The sequence below is a fragment of the Neofelis nebulosa genome, chromosome 1 (assembly GCF_028018385.1).
Source record: "Neofelis nebulosa isolate mNeoNeb1 chromosome 1, mNeoNeb1.pri, whole genome shotgun sequence".
NCBI classification, from domain to species: Eukaryota; Metazoa; Chordata; class Mammalia; order Carnivora; family Felidae; genus Neofelis; species Neofelis nebulosa.
Genome location: NC_080782.1, coordinates 103,294,528 through 103,315,803, shown reverse-complemented (window position 1 = coordinate 103,315,803; position 21,276 = coordinate 103,294,528). Strand labels below are relative to the sequence as shown.

The 21,276-nt window shown below is 41.6% G+C and overlaps 1 protein-coding gene across 1 annotated transcript in view; it reads left to right on the top strand.

Annotated features, from left to right (window-relative positions):
• The first annotated feature begins 19,871 nt into the window (after window positions 1-19,871).
• MAP1B (microtubule associated protein 1B) overlaps window positions 19,872-21,276 on the top strand; it is a 100,684-nt gene continuing 99,279 nt past the window's right edge. Inside the window, exon 1 of the mRNA XM_058729954.1 lies at window positions 19,872-20,265. Coding sequence (XP_058585937.1) covers window positions 20,082-20,265 — 184 coding nt within the window. The 5' untranslated portion in view covers window positions 19,872-20,081. The remainder of the gene's footprint in view (window positions 20,266-21,276) is intronic.

Here is a 21,276-nt window from a genome sequence, read left to right as displayed (position 1 = left end):
CCTGAAGAGCATTTGGCGCAGGTAACTGAAACTGGGGAAAGAGAAACTGCGGCTAAAGAGAGACTACTTTATTTGTCTGGCATCCTTACGCCGAGTGCCCTCTGAACTGGCCAGTGCTGCTCACCTGACCAGCCAGCTCCTCCACCCCTGGGTTTGCACGGCTTCACTGCAGACCTCAAAGCTAGGCTCTGGACTTTCACAGCTTCACGATTCCAGAGACCTCCAGGCTCGAGGAAATGGAAATTGATGACCTCTCCCAAGCACTGGGGAGTCCCTCCACTGGATAAAGCAAAGGCTGGGGCGCCTGGGTGACTCAGTGGGTTGAGCACCTGACCCTTGATTTGGGCTCAAGACATGACCTTCCTGGTTCGTGGGGTTGAGCCCTGCACAGGGTTCTGCACGGACAGTGTGGAGCCTGCTTGGGTTTCTTCTCTCTCTCTCTCTCTCTCTCTCTCTCTCTCTCTCTCTCTCTCTCTCTCTCTCTCTCTCTCTCTCTCTCTCTCCCCCTCCTTTGCTTGCACGCTCTCTCTCTCTCTCAAAATAAATTAATTAACTTAAAAAAAATCCTGATCAAATGCAGCTTTACTATTTAAAAAAAAAAAAAAGCAAAGGCTAGATAGAGCCCAGCTGCCTTTCACTCTTTGTTAGATTGGCTAATTAATTACACCTTTAACTCAGAAGTTTTCTCCTTGTTCAAACCTGAAAGCTGGTCAATTTCTCCTTCCCTTGTAACATCCTGGGGTTACCACTGCAAACAAAGATTTGTAATGGGTAGGTTTCTTTCTCTATTTCTCTACTGCATAAGAAAGATGTGAGAAGTGATGTAATGAACTACCTTGTAAATGCTGTTAAATACATTTATTTTATCTGAAAAGAAATGTTTGTTGCTGCTTGCTGTCCATAAACTTAGAAGTCTCATTCAGTATTTTATGAGCACATCTTTCAGCTCTGATATACCTCAAATAGTAACCTTCTCTTTGAAAATATTTTTAAAAACAGAATTTTAAAAAATTAAAAAGGGGGGATACATGGGTGGTTCAGTTGGTTAGGTGACCGACTCTTGATTTCGACTCAGGTCATGATCTTCATGTGATCAAGCCTCACATCCAGCTCTAGTGACAGTGTAGAACCTGCTTGGAATTCTCTCTCTCTGCCCCTCCCCTCTCCTCAAAATAAGTAAACACTAAACACACACACAGAATTCATACAAAAAAATGAATGTCAGTTTTCAAAGTGGTCTTTTAAAATGAGTTTAAAGCACTATTAATTTGTAACGACCTTACAAAATGATATGACTAGATATAAATTAATATAGTACAAGATGAGTTCATAAATTCAAAATTAAGATTTTAAAGATGAAGCAGTAAAGTTCAATTCTTTTTAAGAGAATCTTATGATACTCCCATTGTAGTTCCTCTTTCCCTATTCCAATAATTTGAATTTGTTTTAATTATGGTATGGCAATTTGAAGATTTCTCAAAATCAGATCTACATAGGGTGTCTGGCCTATGGTATTTGAACTATGGTTTTTCTTTTTTTTTTTAATTTATTTTTATTTTTGTTTTGAGGATGATTAGCAAAGACTTTTATTTTATTTTTTTATTAAATATAATTTATTGTCAAATTGGTTTCCATACAACACCCAGTGCTCATCCCAACAGGTGCCCTCAATGCCCATCACCTACTTTCCCCTCTCCCCAACCCCCCATCAATGATCTTAAGATTTTTTGATGTTACAATGGCATGAAAGCAATACATAATCAGTAGAAACTGTTTTTCCCACTTTGAATTTTGATCTTTTCCCGGGCTAGCAATATGCAGTAGATACTCTCTCATGATGCAGCGAGCTTCAGCTCCATCAGCCACACAAACACGACAGTAAACAACTAATACACTGACAACCACTCTGTTTTTCACTTTCACTACAGTATCAATAAACTACATGAGATGTTCAACACTTTATTATAAAATAGGCTTTGTGTTAGATGATTTTGCCCAACTGTAGGCTAATCTAAGTTTTTTGAGCAAGTTTAAGGCAGGCCAGGTGAAGCTGTGATGTTCCATAGGGTAGGTGTGTTAAATGCATTTTCAGATTGCAATATTTTCAACCTATGATGGGTTTTTCAGGACATAACCTCATCATAAGTCAAGGAAGACCTGCACCTTCCTCTCCATAACAGTAGATATATGGTTTTATTTAACTCAAATTATAAGTTGGTGTATTTTGGCTATTTTTTGCAATCACATTTATAGTAAAACTTCACCTATGCAAAACTCAGTTATCCTGAAATCTCAGAGAAACAGGGGTGGCTCAGGATGAGAAACAAAACTGAAAGAGCCCCCCTAGCTAACCAAGTAAATTTTGGCAAATCCATGCACTAAAGCTCATGTACTTGATTCAAGAGACAACTCAGAAGCTTCACTTCACTTAAAAGTTTTGGCCTGTTTCACTTAAATATTCTCAACTTACAGATTAAAAGATACATAAAAAAGGAGGAAGTTAGAGATATTTCTTCAAGGTCATAACATTAACATCATCAGTGAGTGGTAGCTGACAGCTCATCAGCAAGGAAGGAGGCAAATAAGCCAAGAATGAGTAAGTAAAATCCCCTATGTGAAGTAGATACTTGACAATTTATTGCAGGGACAATATCCCAATAGCTGTCACTGTATTTCAGCCAGTGTTCATAATGATGACCCTGAGTCATCAAAGAAAATAAATTAGGTTCAGAACATTCTGTAAGAGGCGAGGAAACTGGTAGGCAAACAAAATTAAGTCATTCTGATTTATTCATTTATTTAGCAAATCTTTACTGCATACATTTATTTATGTGCCAGACACTGTATAGGTCTTAGGGACACACAGATACTGAGACAGCAATACCTGCTTTCAAGAAATTTATGTTCTAAGGCAGAGTTTTCAAAGAGTGGTCAGGGAAGCCTTGAGGGTCTATGACCTCCTTCCAGGGGATCCTCATGGTCAGACTCCTTTATTCATAATACTAAGATGGCATTTGCTTGTTTCCCCACTGTGTTACCATTTGCATTTATGGTACAAAGTAACGATGGATAAAACTTAGCACGAATTCCTTAGCATTAGTCAAGGCAGTGGCACCAAACAAACTAGTAGTCACTGCATCGTTCATCCCCATGCACAGAAAAAAAAAAAAGCCAATTTGACAAAGCAGGAAAAATGATTAACGTTATTCAATTTCAACCTGAAGTACACATATTTTTAGTATTCTGTGTAATAAAATAGGTACCCATAAAGCACTTATGCTGCACACAGAAGTATGATGGTTGTCTAGAGGAAAAACATTTGTGTGATTGAGTTGCAAGCTGAACTAGCCACTTTTTTCATGGAACGGTTTTTATTAAAAGAACGATTGACAAACAAACCGTGGTTGTTTGGCAGACATTTTCTCAAAAAAGAACAAAGTGAGCCTGTCCTTTCAAGGAAAACAACCGATGGTATTTATAGCCAACAATACAATTTGAGCTTTCAAATGAAATAGAGTTTTGGAAAACAAGAGCTTGTAGCTGCCCAGTAATTAAAGACTGCTCTGATGAGAATGATAGTGATATTAAAAATTTATTTTTTGGTATAATATAGTGAAATTGTCAAAATGGAATGATGTGTATAACTCAGTGAATCAATCTTTTCCAAATTACCAAAATGTATAATGTTACAAAATCATGCATGGAGAAAAGATCCTTTCAAAGTGAAAAATAGACCAATGGATTATAATGTAACAAAATACAGAAAGTTCACTGATTTGCTTTCAGATAACACATTGAAAGTGAAATTTAATGAATGCCTGGGTAGCTTAGTTAAGTGTCCAACTTCAGCTCAGGTCATGATCTTATGGTTCATGAGTTCAAGCCCCATGTCGGGCTCTGTGCTGACAGCTAGAGCCTGGAGTTTGCTTCTGATTTCTCTCTCTCTCTCTCTCTCTCTCTCTCTCTCTGCCCCTTCCCTGCTCGTGATCTGTCTGTTTTTCTCAAAACAAAATTTCTCTTTCTCAAAAATAAACATTAAAAAATTTAAAAAAATAAAGCAAATGAACTTTAAGAATCTACCCCCTGTCAAGTTTTAGCATAATATTAAGAAGAATATCCACAATGACCTTGAAAAGGCCATTACAATATTGCTCCTGGGGCATGCCAGCGGCTCAGTCTGTTGAACATATGATTCTTGATTTCAGCTCAGGTCATGATCCCAGGGTCATGGGATCGAGCCCTTCATCAGGCTCTGTGCTGAGCGTGGAGCCTGCTTGACATTCTCTCTCTCTCTCTCTCTCTCTCTCTCTCTCTCTGCCTCTCTCCCTCGCTCATGCTATCTCTCTCTAAAATAAAATAATACTAATAAAAATAACCCTCCCTTCTCCAACTATGTGTGACACTGGACTTTCTTCATATACTTCAACCCAAAACAATTTATTGCAACATATTGAATGCAAAAGCAAGTATGAGAGTCCATTGTAAAAGATGTAAAACAATCCTACTTTTCTCTCTGAAATTTTTGTTTTGAAAAATATAATAATTTTTATAAAAATACATTCTTAGATATTGACATGTAATACATTTATTATTGTTATTTTAAGTGAATCAATAAATAAGAATTTTAAGAGTTTCCTAATTTATAATAAATATCAGTGGATATTTATTACAATATACAATATCAGTGGATATTATCTACATATATAAAAGGTCTTCAGCATCCTCGGTAATTTTTGACAATATAAAACAGCCCAAGACCAAAAAGTTTGAGAACCGCTGGTCTGAGAAGACACTGATCTATAAATAAGTAATTCTAACCTACTACATTAAGGGCTTTGATAGAGAGAAGTACAAGATAACAGGGGAGACTATAGACAGCATCTAGCTGTCTTGGAGAGTGATGAAAGGCTCCCTGGAGGAGGTTATCTCTAAGCTAGGACTTGATGGATGATAAGTTACCATGCTAAGAGGGGTAGGAAGTTCAAGACAGAGGAAGAACTTATACACAGTTCTAAAAGAAAGAGAGAGGGTGGTTCGTTTATGAAAATCAAAGTTGTTTGGTGGAGCTAGAGAATAGTTTGTGATAACATGGATTGTTCTATGTTCCCCAAGCCTTCTATTCTTTATAAATACTCCTTGGGGCACCTGGGTGGTTCAGTCGGTTAAGGGTCGACTTCAGCTCAAGTCATGATCTCGTGGTTCATGAGTTGGACCCCTGAATCAGGCTCCGTGCTGATAACTCAGAGCCTGGAGCCTGCTTTGGATTCTGTGCCTCCCTTTCTCTCTGCCCCTCCCCCGCTTGCGCTCTGTCTCTCTCTCTCTCTCTCTCTCTCTCAAAAATAAATAAACATAAAAATTTTTTTACAAATACTCTATTCCTCCCAGATCACTTGTAGTTTATCTCATGGATTTATATCCGAGAGGATATAAGATATTTGATAGGATTTTTCTCTAAAAGTGACATCGATTCTAACATAAACTTCTCCATGTCTTGGTAGTCTCTTTGTCATGTTTGCTATATGGCCATGGTTTCCTGCCTTTCCATTTCTGTTAATAGTTTTAATAGTGTCTTCCCACAACACTAAAGAAAGCCTTTAAATCATATGCCCTGCAAACCTCCGCTAGGAGCTTGGTGTTGGCAGATGCCAAGGTAGGCATGTGTCCTGAAGGCCAGGCCAGGTAATCAGGAACTCTATGAGATATGTCCCTACTCAAAGTCCCTAGTTGATCCCATGGGTATTCATGAGCTGGAACAGAGCTTCTGAGAGTGATCTTTCTCTTGCTGGAAGGAGTTCAGAAGAAACAGAAGCAAATATTTCTGGCTTGGAGGTTAGGCCTAGTACAACTGGTATCTTGGAATAGAAAGCCACCCACAATCCCACCACTGCAGTCCTTGGATGGCAGGCTACTCTTATGTGTTATAGAATTAGGATTTGCTGTCAGGAGAAGGCAGTGGCATGCTCATATTGCTACATTTCACAAACCTTATCCAAGCGGCCTTCTTTAATTTGGAAATGTTTGTAGGGCACTCCAGAGAATATTTTGCCAGGCATCACATCTATTAACTTATGTTTGTAAATCTGCAGATACGTTGCTTTATCAGTATGTCTTTTGCATTATAGGTTGTATGTTATCTGTTATTTGTCTGGATCTTTTGGGGGTCCTGAGAACTCTGAAGGACAAAATAATACAACCAGGGGCGGATTACACTTTGACATTTTTTTTTTAACAGTATAGTATTTTTTTTTTTAATTTTTTTTTTCAACGTTTTTAAATTTATTTTGGGGACAGAGAGAGACAGAGCATGAACGGGGGAGGGGCAGAGAGAGAGGGAGACGCAGAATCGGAAACAGGCTCCAGGCTCCGAGCCATCAGCCCAGAGCCTGACGCGGGGCTCGAACTCACGGACCGCGAGATCGTGACCTGGCTGAAGTCGGACGCTTAACCGACTGCGCCACCCAGGCGCCCCAACAGTATAGTATTCTTTAGGGCATTATCAAAAACAACAAAAACGCAGCAAAAATAGGTCAAAGCAGTAACACTAACTTAAGACTAAGATTGGCTTGTAACTATGGATACCACCTATATCTCCCAAAATATTTTAAAATAAATTAGACACTGTATCCCTAGCAACTGTCTGACACCAGTGTGTGTATCATAAATGGTACATGAGTAAATGAGTGGATGCCTGAACTCTAACACATAGAGATGACGGATATCCACGGCTTTCAAGTGAGGAAATAGGTGAGTGAGGTTGCCTGTCCAACACATACAGGTAAAGAACAACCTGACTATAGACTCACTTGATCAATCTCTACACCAAACTTTAATACCATATAAATAAAGTTTGGTGAGATCATTTATATTTAGGTAATGTGACAACTTCCCATCAGATGTGTTGATTAAATATTTAGTAATTATTTGCTAGATGAGAAGAAGTCAGACCCACAAATATTAGTCTAACTTCCTTGCTGTCAATAATCACTTACTGTGGGTTGGGTGGCTGGGTGGGGGCGCCTGGGTGGCTCAGTTGGTTAAGCATCTGATTTCGGCCTAGGTCATGATCTCACGGTTCATGGGTTTGAGCCACGTGTCAGGCTCCGTACTGACAGCATGAAGCCTGTTTGTGATTCTCTCTCTCCTTCTCTCTCTGCCCCTCCCATGCTCTCTCTCTCTCCCAAAATAAATAAATAAACTTTAAAAAATCACTTAGTGGGATCACCTCACTGGTGGCAGTGAGGGGAGCGGTGGTTCAAACTCTTGGGGGAAATCATGAATGGCTCAGACGAGCACAGTGGCCTTCATGCTAAAATGAACACCCTAAGTAGCACCCCCTTCCACACCATGTGCCCCTGCTTCACGCTGCTGTCATGATTACAGTAAATGCTTTTCCAGATCGTATCAGAATGTTCTTTTGTGATTACCCTTTGCTTTGTTTTGGTTTGTTTTTAATCCTGGTGATTAATATATTTTGAAGTTTCAAATGCTCAATAGGCAGTCGATTTTTATATTTACCACAGGAGGGCATGCAGTTTAAAAGGTTGGTGGTGTTTCCTCACGGATGTAATAGTATCTGTTAGTGATAATCATAATGACCTTCCTGGACTGGCTTTGCATTCTGGGAAATAGAAGCATGAGGATTCAGAGAGACAATGTTTCTGAAGCCTGCTACACATTCGAAGGTAGTTCAAATGCCTGTTCTGATTCTGGTCATCATCCCACACTCTTTTACTGTCAGTCAAACCTTTCTCACATCATGTCCTCTAGTATGGCCAGCTTCTCACTCCCTGCTGTGGATGGACGAACAGTGGTTCAAGGGCATTCAAGATGCTGCTTCATTCCACGTGGAATCCGTGCCACTTCCCAGTTCTTTCAGGGCATTCTGTCCCATGAAGCTTCCTTTAGCCTCTTCTAAAGAGTGTCTAAAATGCCGTTTCTCCACGTTCCCTGATTTTTTACATCTGCACACTCCCCTCTGGAAAGTAAGCTTTATGAGAGTGGGGACCAAGCTTGTTTTTCCCATCATTGTAATTTCAGGAACACAACAATATCTGGTACATGGCAGATGCTTACTTAAGATGTGTGGATTAAACGAATGTATGAGTGACAAAATAAACGACTCTCCCCATGTCTCCTGGTATCACAACTTGAAATTCCTGTTATTTGCATATGATCGCCCTTTTTTTCCTATTGCTTTTAAAAAGTTCTCTCTCTCTCACAGGAAGATTCCATCCCTGAAGTAGCTAATGCATAAACAACTGTGGAATTCTAAACAAAACCAAGCATTTTTCAGAAATGGCAAAACTTAAGATGCCATCTAATGGGAAATCAGATACTTGCTGACCATAGGATTCGAGGGAAGTTGCCCGCAATTTTCTAAAGGGCAGCTTTGATGTTATTGCTAATTTAAATCCCAGTGGATTTCAGATGTTCTTGCCCAGAGGGGCAGTACTGTGTACCCTGACTGTGCTCTTGAGAAGCACAAAGATGAGAAAACGCTGAATCAGGCAGCTTCGCAGGCAGTCTGTTCTCACTTGTCCTCATAACCCTGCCTATAATGGGGGGGGCAGGGCAAGAATTGGGGCACAGCCATCTCTGAGGCCAGGCTATCTGGGAGCTTTTCAGAAGGAATCACACAAGGAATTCTATCTCCTAAAGCCACTAACAACCTACCTATGTCAGTTTCCTCTGCTGTTGTAACAAACTGCCACAACTTTAGTGCTTTAAAACAGCACAGATTTATTATTTGACAGGTCTAGGGGTTCCAAGTCCTAAAATCAAGGTATCAGCAGAGTTTGGTTCCTTCTGGAGGTTCTAGGGGAGAATCCATCTCCTTGCCTTTTCCAGCGTTGAGAGACCACCCACATTCCTTGGCTTGTGGTCCCTTCTCCATCTTCAAAGCTAGCTGTGTATCTTCAGATCGTCAACTCTGTCCGTCACACTCATCACATCTCTCTTACATCTGCACATCTCCTTCTCTAACTCAGACACTCCTCTATCCCTCTTAGGAGGACCTTTGGGGTTACTTTGGGCCTCTCCAGATAATCCAGAATAATCTCCCCATCTCAAAATCCTTATTAATCATATCTGCAAAGATATTATGGTGGTGTTTCCTCAAGGTTTTAATAGTATCTGTTAGTGCTAATCATAATGACCTTCCTGGACTGGCTTTGCCTTCTGGGAAATGGAAGCATGAGGATTCAGAGAGACAATGTTTCTGAAGCCTGCTACATATTGGCAGGTAGTACAAATGCCTGTTCTGATTCTGGTCATCATCCCACACTCTTTTACTGTCAGTCAAACCTCTTTCCTGTCAGGTAAAGTAACATATTCATGAATTCCAAGGATTATGGCATGAATGCCTCTGGGAGCCATTATTCTGCCCACAATATGGCCTCATAAAGTGGCCTTGAGGTCCTCCCTTCTTCCAGTGCCAAGAACATTCACAGGCTGCTGAAGGCTTCTGTATCACTTCATCCTACTGAATTTTCCTTGGTCATCCCAGCTGGATGCACCTGCTTCTTTGTCCATACTCCTTTGAGCAAACTGGACACACTGAGGGCATTCCTTTCTGCTGCCTTACACCATAGTTGTATGTGCATACGTTACTTCCCTGAACAACCTGAGCCAGGAGCCAACTCTGTGCCCTCTGGGGACTCAGAACAGTGTGGCAGATTGCAAGGACTCAGTTGTTGCCGCTAGCTCTCAGCAGATGCCATGTGAGCCACTTCTCCCTGGGCCTGGTGCCTTCCAGATGTTTCTCCCAGAGTACCAGACAGAATCCCTTACCCCTACCGTAGAGCACCATTGCTATCAAGTGACAGCTTCCCTGCCTATGAACTGATTGGACTCCACAGCCACTGTCTGCTTAGAATACATCGTCCCTGGGGGTTGCTGGTGGCCTGGGAAGGGAAACTGCATTCACGTCTCCAGCTTTCCATCTTGCCCGAGCCAGGCCTGTTATTGCTTTGCCATTTGCCATGGCGGTGGCTGCTTGTCTGCAGGGCTGACTGAGAAGCTCTGTCTCCAAGCAGGTTTGACTATTTCCAGTATAATTCTCTTCCCCTCAGGATGCCGTCCTCTACATGTGTTGGAGTGACTCACTTGGCACCTGCCCTTGGTAAGAGCTTGCGCTTGGTGAAAAGGCATTAGCCGAGGATGTCCAAATCTCATTTTCAGCCAGGACCTGGGAAGGCCTCGCCTTAACCCAGAAGAACTCTTACCTCCCCAGCAGTCAAGAAATGCAGAAGTAAGAGGTGTTGAATTGCCAGACATTAGGTGAAGCTTGGAGCTGGGTTGAAGTGGATTAAAGGGCAGGATGGGTTAGGGAATAAAAGCATGAAATCAAAGTTTCTGCTCTGACACATTTCACTATCAATTGGGGAGAAAGATGAGTTACCAAGTCATTACAAAATCCTGTGAAATCTTCTATCAGCAAAGCGCTCTGAAGCTGGGGGAAAAAGTGGTTTAGATCTCACAGTTTTCATCCGGATAAATCCAAAATATTAAACATGGAGTCTTACAAAAACTAGGGAAGTCCTGGGAGAATATTTCTTACATAATCTCACAATGGCAAAGACCTTTCTAAAATATAACATAAGACTCATAAGCTGCTAATGAAAGACTAGTTACATTTAGTGACAAAATAAAATATTCTCCACAGCAAAATCTTTAATACATAAAATTAAAAACAATTGGCAAACTGAGAAAAAGTATTTGTAAGTCATATTACAGAACAAGACTAAGTTCTCTGATGTATGAAGGATATATATGAATCAGTAAGAAAACAGTAGACATCCCGAAAGAAAAATGGGCAAAGGGTATAAGGAGACTATTCAAAGAAAAGGAAATGCAGATGGCCCTTACACATAAGAAAAGATGGTCTATGCCACTTTTAATCACAGAAATGCAACTAAAATTACAGAGAGATATACTTTTTGGCCTAAAAATTGGCAAATATAAAAAAGTTTAAAAACACTTATATCGTGAGGAATCAGCAGACCATTCATATTACGGTACAAGTACCCATTGGTACGACACCAACAGAGGGCAAATTTTCAGCATCTATCAAAATCATAGATATGCATATCCTATGACTCAGCACTTTGCTAGGAAATTATCCTATGGATAGTCTCTAGTCTATGGAAAATGACATCTACAGAACTTCATTTGCTGCAGCACTTTTATATTATCAAAAGATTGAAGTAATCCTCAATAGATGAATGATAAAAATAGTAGAGTGATAAATTATGATATTCACACACAATGGTATTCTACACTTTGGTCAAAAGGAATGGAGGCGGAGTGCCTGGGTGACTCAGTCAGTTAAGCGTCTGACTCTCGATCTTGGCTCAGGTCACAATCTCACAGTTTGCGAGACTGAGACCCTCATCAGGCTCTGCACTGACAGCTCAGAGCCTGCTTGGGATTCTCTCTCTCCCTCTCTCTGTGCCCCTCCCCTGCTCGTGCACACATACTCTCTCTGTCTCTCAACATAAATAAATAAACATTGTTTTAAAATGTTAAAAAAAAGGAATGGGGATGTGATTTGTGACAATTACATAAATATTTCAAAGATATGCTAAGTGACCAAAGCAAGGCACAGAACAGTGTGTTCGGTGAGCTGCATTTTAGCATAAAAGGAGGGAGGAGTAAGGCACTCGCTGTTTTCAAGAATAAGCTCAGCATAAGTTTTACTGGCTGTTTTGCTTATGTTATTCCCTTCGTGTGGATTGTCCTTTCTCCATCTCTGCCTATTGAAAAATATTATTCTTCTAGGACAACTTCAAATACGTCTTCCTTTATGAACCTTTATTGATCTCCTGAGTTAAGTACTCTCTTGATTGAACAAAAGTATAAAATTATCAAGAGAATGGTTTTAAGGTTTGGAGTGAGGGATCCTTCCTAAGCAAGACAACACCCCCAAAATTTATAAAGGAAGAAGACTGACTTAATTCTATAATAAATTTAATATTTTATATGGTCAAAGACATCATAAATGGACTTACCAAAAATCTAACAGACTGAGCATCAGATACTGATGACAAAGACATCCAGATTATATAAATCACTCCTACAAACCAACAAAGACAAAACCATCAGTCCAATAGGAAATAACAGGGCATATTTTAAGGACAAATGCAGTTAGTTGAAAAAAAAGACAAGCAAATAAAAAAATATTCTACTTTAAATAAATATTTTTCTCCTTTAGCTGAGTAAAAAAAGACGTATACTATGGTGTGGGGAAACAGTCAAGGATGTGGTGGGAGTATATAAATCATTAAATTCTCTTTGTAGAGTAATTTGGCAGGAGTCATTAAATGTTAAAAATATGTATCACCTTCAACCCATCTATTGGACTTAGGCCTCTGTGGTGAGAGATACATGTATGCACATAGAGGTACTTAAAAGCATCACCTTTGTAACATAATTTATAATAGGAAAAAAAACAAAGATCTCTTAAAGATCACCAATAGGGGAAAGCATGCATGAACCAAAATAAATTCATTCTATGGTTACTGCTTAATAATTTAAAAAATGAAGTAGAGTTCTTCATAGTTGCATGAAAAGAGCTCCAAAGGGAAATGCCACTGAAGTACAATATGTAAAATACTATTCTGCTTATGGCCCTATAACGAGGCCCACGTGGTAATAAAGCGAGGCCAGCCTAGAGCCAGTGAGGAACGGAATCCTGCCAACACCCACGTGCCTAAGCCCAGAAGCAGATCCTTCTCCGGTCAGGCCTTCAGATGGTCACAGCCCCAGCCAACACTTGGCAGGCCTGTGAGCGACCCTGAAGCAGGGAGCTCATCTAAGCTGTATCTGGACTCCTGACCTACAGAGACTGAGATAATCAATATTGTTTTGAGCCAATAAAATAAAATATTATTCTGTTTTTTGGGGGAAAGCTATATATATGAACATATATATGCATGTAGGGGGATAGGTATGTGTCTGTGCATATACAAAGAATATATATACCCGTATGTATACACACATATATAAACAAAAGTGTGGGTGCGTATGTTTATATAATGTACACATACATTATATACACATACGCGCACACACAGTTTAGCTTAATAACTGTCATTACTTCTAGGGAGGGGAGTAGAATTAGTGGTGGGAAGGGAGGAACTTTAATTTTGTGCTCTATATGTTTGTAAGGCTTTGTTTTGTTTGTTGCTGAAAGCTCGTGATGAGAAGGACCCAGTTCCTACAACTTGGAGAGGGATTTGATCTCAGTTAATTGGCCTCCCAGTGTGATAGTTTTTCCACTGTTCCACCAAAAGAAAAGAAGAAGAGGCACATTCTGAGTCAAGAATGATTAAACAGAAATAAGTATGAGACATTTTCCTGTGGCTATGAAGGACACCACTGAATTTTCTGATACTTCCCTCTTACAACCAACCTGAAGAGCCATTATTGAGAGTGAGACCCATTTATTTTACAGGCATGGAGAATAGCTTGGACCTACCATGACATGGCACATGGATCATACTTTTAAAATCTTCTCAAATACCCTGTATCTTATAAATCGTTGCCCTACGTTTTCTTTTTCTTTTTTCTTTTCCTCAGACTGTTAATTTTTCTACAGGGAACTTAAAATTTGGAAAGAAAGGCCTAACCAAGACTGAGTAAATAAAGACTGTTTCTTAACCCTTAAATGACATATTGCCTTATATTGCATTCTAGAGACACTTTAATTTCAAACAGTAACATGATATTAGAGTCTCATTTGACGTGAAATTTACTCTTTTAGGTCCTTCTCTCTTATTCCTCTTCCCAAACAATAATTTGCTGTGTTTGGCTTCCTTTAATTTGCTTTAATTCCTATAGCATGGAGGAAGAGGGTTATATAGGGACGGTGACATGGTTTCTGAAGCCCAACACACCTGAGTTTTCATAGGTTTTCTGTGATTTAAAGAAGATCGTCTAACTTTTCTGCATGTCAGTTTTTCATCTGCCAGCTAGCAAGATAATAACTTGTGGCAAAAAAAGAAGTCACAATGAAATTAGAAAATATGAAGTGAATATGATGAAAACACTGCCAATCAAAATGTATAGGGTGCAGCCAAGGCAGGACTTAGACATGTATCGTCTTTACTGCATATATCAGAAAAGAAGAAAAACTGAGAATCAGTTGTCTGAGTTTCTCAAGAGGCTAAAACAGGAAGTAAAATAAAACCCAAAGAAATCAGAAGGAGTGAAATAGGATAGCTAAGAACAGAATGAATGAAAATACATATGCACGTACATACAATAGGAAATGATTAGTAACATCAAAGGTAGTTTTTTTTGTAAAGATAATCAAAACTGATAACCCCCTAGCAAGAATGAACAAGAAAAAAAAGACAGAAAATACAGACTACCAAGATGAGAAATGTAAAAGAGACCTTAAGGCCATGAAAATGATGAATAACAATACCAATTTCTTAAGAAGTTTGTGAGAATTCACTGAAGCAATATACTTGAACTACCTAGCACAATAACCTGGCTTGCAGAAACTACTCATGTCCCAGTTTGCTTGACAACAGAGTACAAGTCACTGGTACACTTTGATTGAGCCCATGATCTGTACTGGGCACTGAGTTGATGGTTATGTGTGAGTGTCAAGGGATAGACATGGTTCTAGCCTCCATAGAGCAGAGAGTCCAGTGGTGAAGACAGACGAATTTTTTAAATTGCATATAAAAGTATGAAATTACACTGATGTCAAAGGCTACAAATAAGAAGTGGAGCATGGAGCTGAGTGGTATAAGTGCGCATAAAAAGGTTAACTGACCTAGTAAGGAAGGTCAAGGAAGGCTTCCCTAAGGAGGTGAGAGTTGAGATGCCAAATATAGGGCAAACAGACATTAACTAGTGAAGTTAACCACTAAGTGCTCTAGGCCAGTAAAAGAGAGCAAAAGTTCCTGCTTTTAGAAGTAGTGTGCTCTGGGGTGCCTGGGTGGCTCAGTTGGTTGAGCGTCTGACTTAGGCTCAGGTCATGATCTCGCAGTTCGTGGGTTTGAGCCCTGCACGTTGGGGCTCTGTGCTGACAGCCTGCTTCAGATTCTGTGTCTCTCTCAATGTCTGTCCCTCCTCCACTCACACTCTCTGAAAATAAATAAATAAAATATTCAAAATAATAAAATTAAGAAAGAAGGAGCATGCTCTGGGGACATGGGTGGCTCAGTCGGTTGAGCATCTGACTCTTGATTTCAGCTCAGGTCATGATCTCATGGCAGCGAGATGGAGCCCCACGTTGGGCTCCAGGCTGGGCATGGAGCTCGCTGAAGAGTCTCTCTCTCTCCCTCTACTGCGTGTGTGCTCTTTCTCTCTCTAAAATCAAAGCAAAACAAAAACCAAAGTTAGAAAAAAAAAGGAAGTAGCATGCTCTGATATTATGTCATGTAGGTGAGGCTGGAAAGTAAGGATGAGGGGGCAGCTAGATAAAGCTGGGCAGATAAACGGGGGCCAGACTTTGTGAGACCTTGTAGGCCATGCTAGGGAGTTTGATCTTTATTCCAAAAACGATATGGAGCCACTTGAGAGTTTCAGGTAGGGGTGAGTAACATGATTGGATCAGAAGAGCTCACCCTCCATGGTGTGAAGATGGTTGGATGAAGGTCCCATTAGATATACTGATGCAAGTCAGGTGACCACTGCTACCGCACAGGACAAACCAACAGTTACAACTAGTGTCTATAATACAAATTAAACTGGAAATGGCTCAATGATGCCAATCAATAGTGGACTGGTTAAATAAATTATAGTAAATAAAGACAATGGGTTACCATGCAGCTATAAAAGGGATGAGACATATTCATCTCTGCTGTCATGAACATATCTCCAGGATATATTGTTAAGTGAAAAAAGCAAAACGGAAAAGTTGTGTGTATATATGCTGTTTATCTAAAAGAGGTAGGAAGGATATATATACATATATGCATACATATATATATATATAGATAGATAGATATAGATATATATATTAGCATTTTTAATCTTTTTAAATGTTTATTTATTTTTGAGAGACAGAGACAGAGAGCCAGCGGTGGAGGGGCAGAGAGAGAGGGAGACACAATCCCTCCAAGTTGTCACAGACCCCAATTGAGGGCTCAAACTCACAAACTGTGAGATCACGACTTGAAGTTGGACACTCAACCAACTGAGCCACCCAGGCGCCCCTATAATAGCATTTTTAAAAATGGAAATCTAAACCTGGGGAAAAAGTTATAGGGGGAGAAGGAGGGGGGAAGGGCAGGAGAAAGAGAGGCTGAAGTTCTCTGAATACAAATTGTTTTGTAGATTTGATTTTGGGACCAAATATTTTAAATATTTATAAGCAAAATTAAGTATAAAAATCAATTCATAAAAAGCAAAACCAAAACAAAACAAATAAACCCAATTATGTGCTGAGTTAGTGCCATAATCACATAAAAAGGAATTAATTGACGTGACTTTAAAACTGCATGGCTTTGCGATTTAGCTAATAACAAAGAAAATTGCAAAAAAAAAAAAAAAAACCCACAACACCCTAAACTGCTTTTAACATTTTTATTGTTATTCTGAGACTATTGTGTATGAATGACTTCAGAAACCAATTTCTAACCTGAACACTACTACCTCTCACAATGAGAGTAGGTTGGACAGGCGTGCTGATAATAGAGAGAAGCGGATGGATTGAAGATATACTGAGGAGGTAACACTGACCAGACTTCATGCTAACTTGTACATGGGACTAGGGTTCAGGGAGGAGTCTCAGACACCTGTGAGGTTTCTGGCTTGCATCATAGGAGACATGGAGATACTATTCACTGAAATAGGAAAAGTGAGAGGATTAGGCTTGAGAGGCAAAGATGATTTTGGTTTGGAGCATGTTAAGTCTGAGGTATCTTTGGGACATCCAGGTGATGACAGGTGTCAGCAGGTAACAGGCACTCTTCTATGTTAGTTTTCCCCATTTACCTCCTCAGAACTATATATATAATATATATATATAATATATATAGTTATATATGTACTTATATATTATATACATATATATAGTTACATATATACATACATATATATATACACACACACATATAGTCGCAAAGCGATGCAGTTTTAAAGTCACATCAATTAATTCCTTTTTATATGATTATGGCACTATATATAGTTTTATATATATACATATGTGTATGTATACAGATATATATGTATATATATACATATATATACATATGTATACATATATACATATATATACATATATATACATATACATATGTATATATATATATAAGAGATGGGGAAGCATGGGGACTACTTTTCTAGTTTGTACTGATACTTAACATTCTATTCCCATTTCAGAGGCGTTGGTATTTATGCCCAACTTGATGTCACCTGCACATTTAAAAAATGTTTACTTAATTTTGAGAGAGAGAGAGATGGAGAGAGAGAGAGAGAGAGAGAGGCAGAGAGAGAGAGGGAGACAGAGAATTCAAAGCAGGCTCTGCTATGTCAGCACAGAGCGCAATGTGGGGCTTGAACTCACGAACTGTGAGATCATGACATGAGCCAAAATCAGACGCTTAACTGACTGAGCCACCCAGGTGCCCTTCACCTACACATTTTGTGAGAATGCTTTTACTCCATTGTCCAGCAAACTGGGACAAAACAGGTGTATTCATCAACCATGCTTTGAATGCTTATTAGTCCAATCACTGTATTAGGCACTTACACATTGTATCATTTACACCTTTCTTACAGTTACTCACACATTTATAAAGATATTATTCTCCCAGTATATTCATGAAGAGGCTGAAGATCAAGAATAAGTCACTTGCCCAAAGTTACAAAGCTGTACAGTAGCAGTCAGCATCTCTAGTCTGTTTTCTGGCATTATATTTCTATTTTTCAAAGTCTGGGCAATGACTTTGGTGGTTCGTGGTCATGGCATTTAATTGCACTGACTCACACAGTAAGAAAGGTCTTCTGTTATTTCCATCCAACCTTCTGTTATGACATGGAGAACAACTCAGTTAGGTGGTAATGTGTCTTAACACCACTCTAACACTTGCTAATCTCTGTCGTTAACCTAGAGAGAGTACACCTCCGGGTCAGAGTCTTCAGCAAATAACAGTGTAGAGCAGAAATTACATTACATTATTTTCATTATGTTTATGCTTAGGGATACCTTCTACTTATAAGAATTATTAGTGTTTCCATTTATTTAGCAGTAAAGAATTTCACTAAAAAATAAATCTAAGTAAAAGGAATAGACCTACCGATATTACACAAATAAAAGTAAATGGTGGTTCAGAGAAAGGGAGGACAGTCACTAGATGCCAGCGGACTCCGATAGCTGACAATGCTCCTTACCAGAACTCATCACCCAATTATGGGCTTTGGTGCCGGCCTTACCTCTCTAACAGAAATTGAATGCCTCCTCTTGACCAAGAAGTAATGTTACTACCTCACTTGGGAACTCTTTGTCACTGTTCACTGGTGAATGTGGCTCACCAGTGAGCTTGTCACAGACCTCAACTGCTATGGGCCAGATGGTATCTTATTCCCCATTGATCAGACTGGCATGTAGAAAGGAATCATGACGTTTGGCTGCCTACCATGTCTCCCATGCCAGAGTTTCAGGAAAGAGCTAAAAGCAAAGAGTATATCGCCAATAAGACATGGTGGTTAATAGGTAAGACAATGGGCTAATTTGGAAATCTTAGTCTATCCAGGTGTTTGTTTGTTTTTTTTACGAATACACTTTCTAGTATTAAAAACTATACTGACTAGTCTAATTTCCACCCACTCCTCTTTCTTAAGCCTCTAATCCCTCAGTCTTTTATGGTAGGTAGATTTTGTCCCTTCTTCACCACCATGACCCCTTTCTTGGGACAGAAGCTATATTCAGTAGATCTGTGGGAAATGATTGTGGATGGGCTGCCTTTAAGCATTTTAATGTGTTCTAAACACAAAGGCAATAAAAATTCCCAATGCAATATATATATATATATATATATATATATATATATATATATACTTAAAGATATCCTTGTCACATGAAATAATTTTGCCTGTGTGTTCCCTAGGGAACTGAAAAGTACATAATAGTCACTGTAATCCTGCTGGGGTAGAGACAGTATCTTCTCTTTATTCTTTGTTATGCCTGATGCTATCTGTTCAGCATATAAAGAAAAGAAATCTGTATCTAGAAAAAAATGCATCTGTAGTCCTCTCATTTCCCGGGGTTCCACGAAGCCAGTATTTTTTTTTTTTTACCATTGGGACTTGGCAGACTAGTGTCCAAAGCCTGAACAATATTAGGCATCGGTTTGCATTTTTGATGTATTAAGTCAAGGTGGTAAATATTGGTAACTATGTCTTCTCAAGTCCACAAGGTCAAAGAAAAGACAGGTTCCATCTTCTTGGGTGGGGTACCCTCAGCACTACACCCGCTGTACTATCACAGCACCTGAAAATCTGGTTTCATCACAGGCGGGGACACTAGTCAGAGGCCTGACTTGTGCACCTCGCACAAGGTAAATCTCCCCACGATGAAAATGGAAATCCAAGCGGGGTGGGTGGGTGCCTGCAGCCGGCAATGGGTGTGTGGGGGGTGTAAGAGGGGGAGTGTTTTCCCCCTTCACGGCCGCAGCAGGGGCCCTTCGGGTCCCCCAGGCCCTTGACTCGCGGCCCTGCCCCGACCATTGTCCGCACACCTCTTCCCTCCAGCTTCCGGGCCGCGGGCGAGTTGATTTGCTGCAGATGACATCAGCCTTGGGCCAACGGCTGGAAGAGCGGAGGCAGCCACCGCGTGAGGATGTGCCGGGTGGTCCTTTCCTCCTCCTCTTCCTCCTCCTCCCGGCTCCGAGCCTAGTCTCCATATAAAAGCGGCGCCGCCTCCCCGCCCTCTCACACTCCCCGCTCCTCTCCGCCGCGCTCTCTAGGAGAGGGCGGAGGGGGAGGCGGCGCGCAGCGCCAGGAGGAGGGGTACGCAGGGGGCGGAGCGGAGGCAGCACCTTCGGCGATAATCCTTTCTCCTGCCGCAGAGGAGAGGAGCGGCGGGAGCGGGACACTTCGCCGAGGCATAGCGGGCCGGCAGGATGGCGACCGTGGTGGTGGAAGCCACCGAGCCGGAGCCGTCCGGCAGCACTGCCAACCCGGCGGCATCCACCTCGCCCAGCCTGTCGCATCGCTTCCTCGACAGCAAGTTCTACCTGCTGGTGGTCGTCGGCGAAATCGTGACCGAAGAGCACCTACGGCGCGCCATCGGCAACATCGAACTCGGTAAGAGGCCCTGCGTCCCCAGGGGACGCGCTCGAGGAGACTGGCAAACGCGACCCCACCCAGGACGCGACGGCTGCCCTCCTCTTTAGGCGCGCCCCGCACCCACATCTCTCCCCGCTACCTCCTGCACTCGGTCCAGACTCTTTCCTGGGCTCATTTCGGAGAATAATGCGGATTATTAGATTTGAGACCCAGTGGGAGAGTCTCTTGTAACCTTCAGGGATATGTCATCAGGCTGGGTCTGCAGATACTGGCTGGCCACCGCCTCTCCAGCTAAATGAAATGCAGGTGACAGAGGAGCGGCGGCCACAATAAAGCCCAAACCGTAGGGAGCAAACGGGGGTGGGGAGTTGATGCAAACACCCCGTTCAGTCCTCCTCTGTCCCCCGCAAAATGCTGGGTGTCCCCTCTTCCCCTTGCCGGCAGACCCGAGGCTGAAGCACCATGTGCCAGGGCCCGCATGGGAATCATCTTCACCACAGCCACCTCAGCCCCCGAGAAATGCCTTTTCTGGCTTAAAACCTCCCGATTTGTTCTTTCTTTGCAATGACTAGGCTAGTCCTGGGGCCACGCCCGCCCCCCCCCCTCCCCCCCGCTTCACCCGGGACGCAGAGATGGAGAACCTCCTGCCTCCTGCGCTTGATTCCCAGAAGGCGCCTGCCTCGCTACTGCCCCTGGGATCCTGGTTGCAGCTTTCAGAAAGGACAATGGGACCCCAAGTTGCGGGGTGGGGCTTCTTTCAAAAGTCTCAGCCTTGGTAGTGATGGCTCAGGGGGAAGGCGGGGTGGGGGGGGTGGTTAGCGGGTAGGGCCAGCGCCTCGCCCGGTGCGCGCACTAGGAGCGCGCTCTGCAGAGGCCGAATAGCGGTTCGCCTAGAACCCTGGGCGGGGCCGTGAGGGCCCGCCGGGCGCAGCCTGGGGCGCGCTGACCGACCCGCCCCCCAGCCCCACCCGGGCTGCCGCAGTGCCCCCATCCGCTCGCCGCACCTGCCCCCCGCACTGCGGCGCCCCC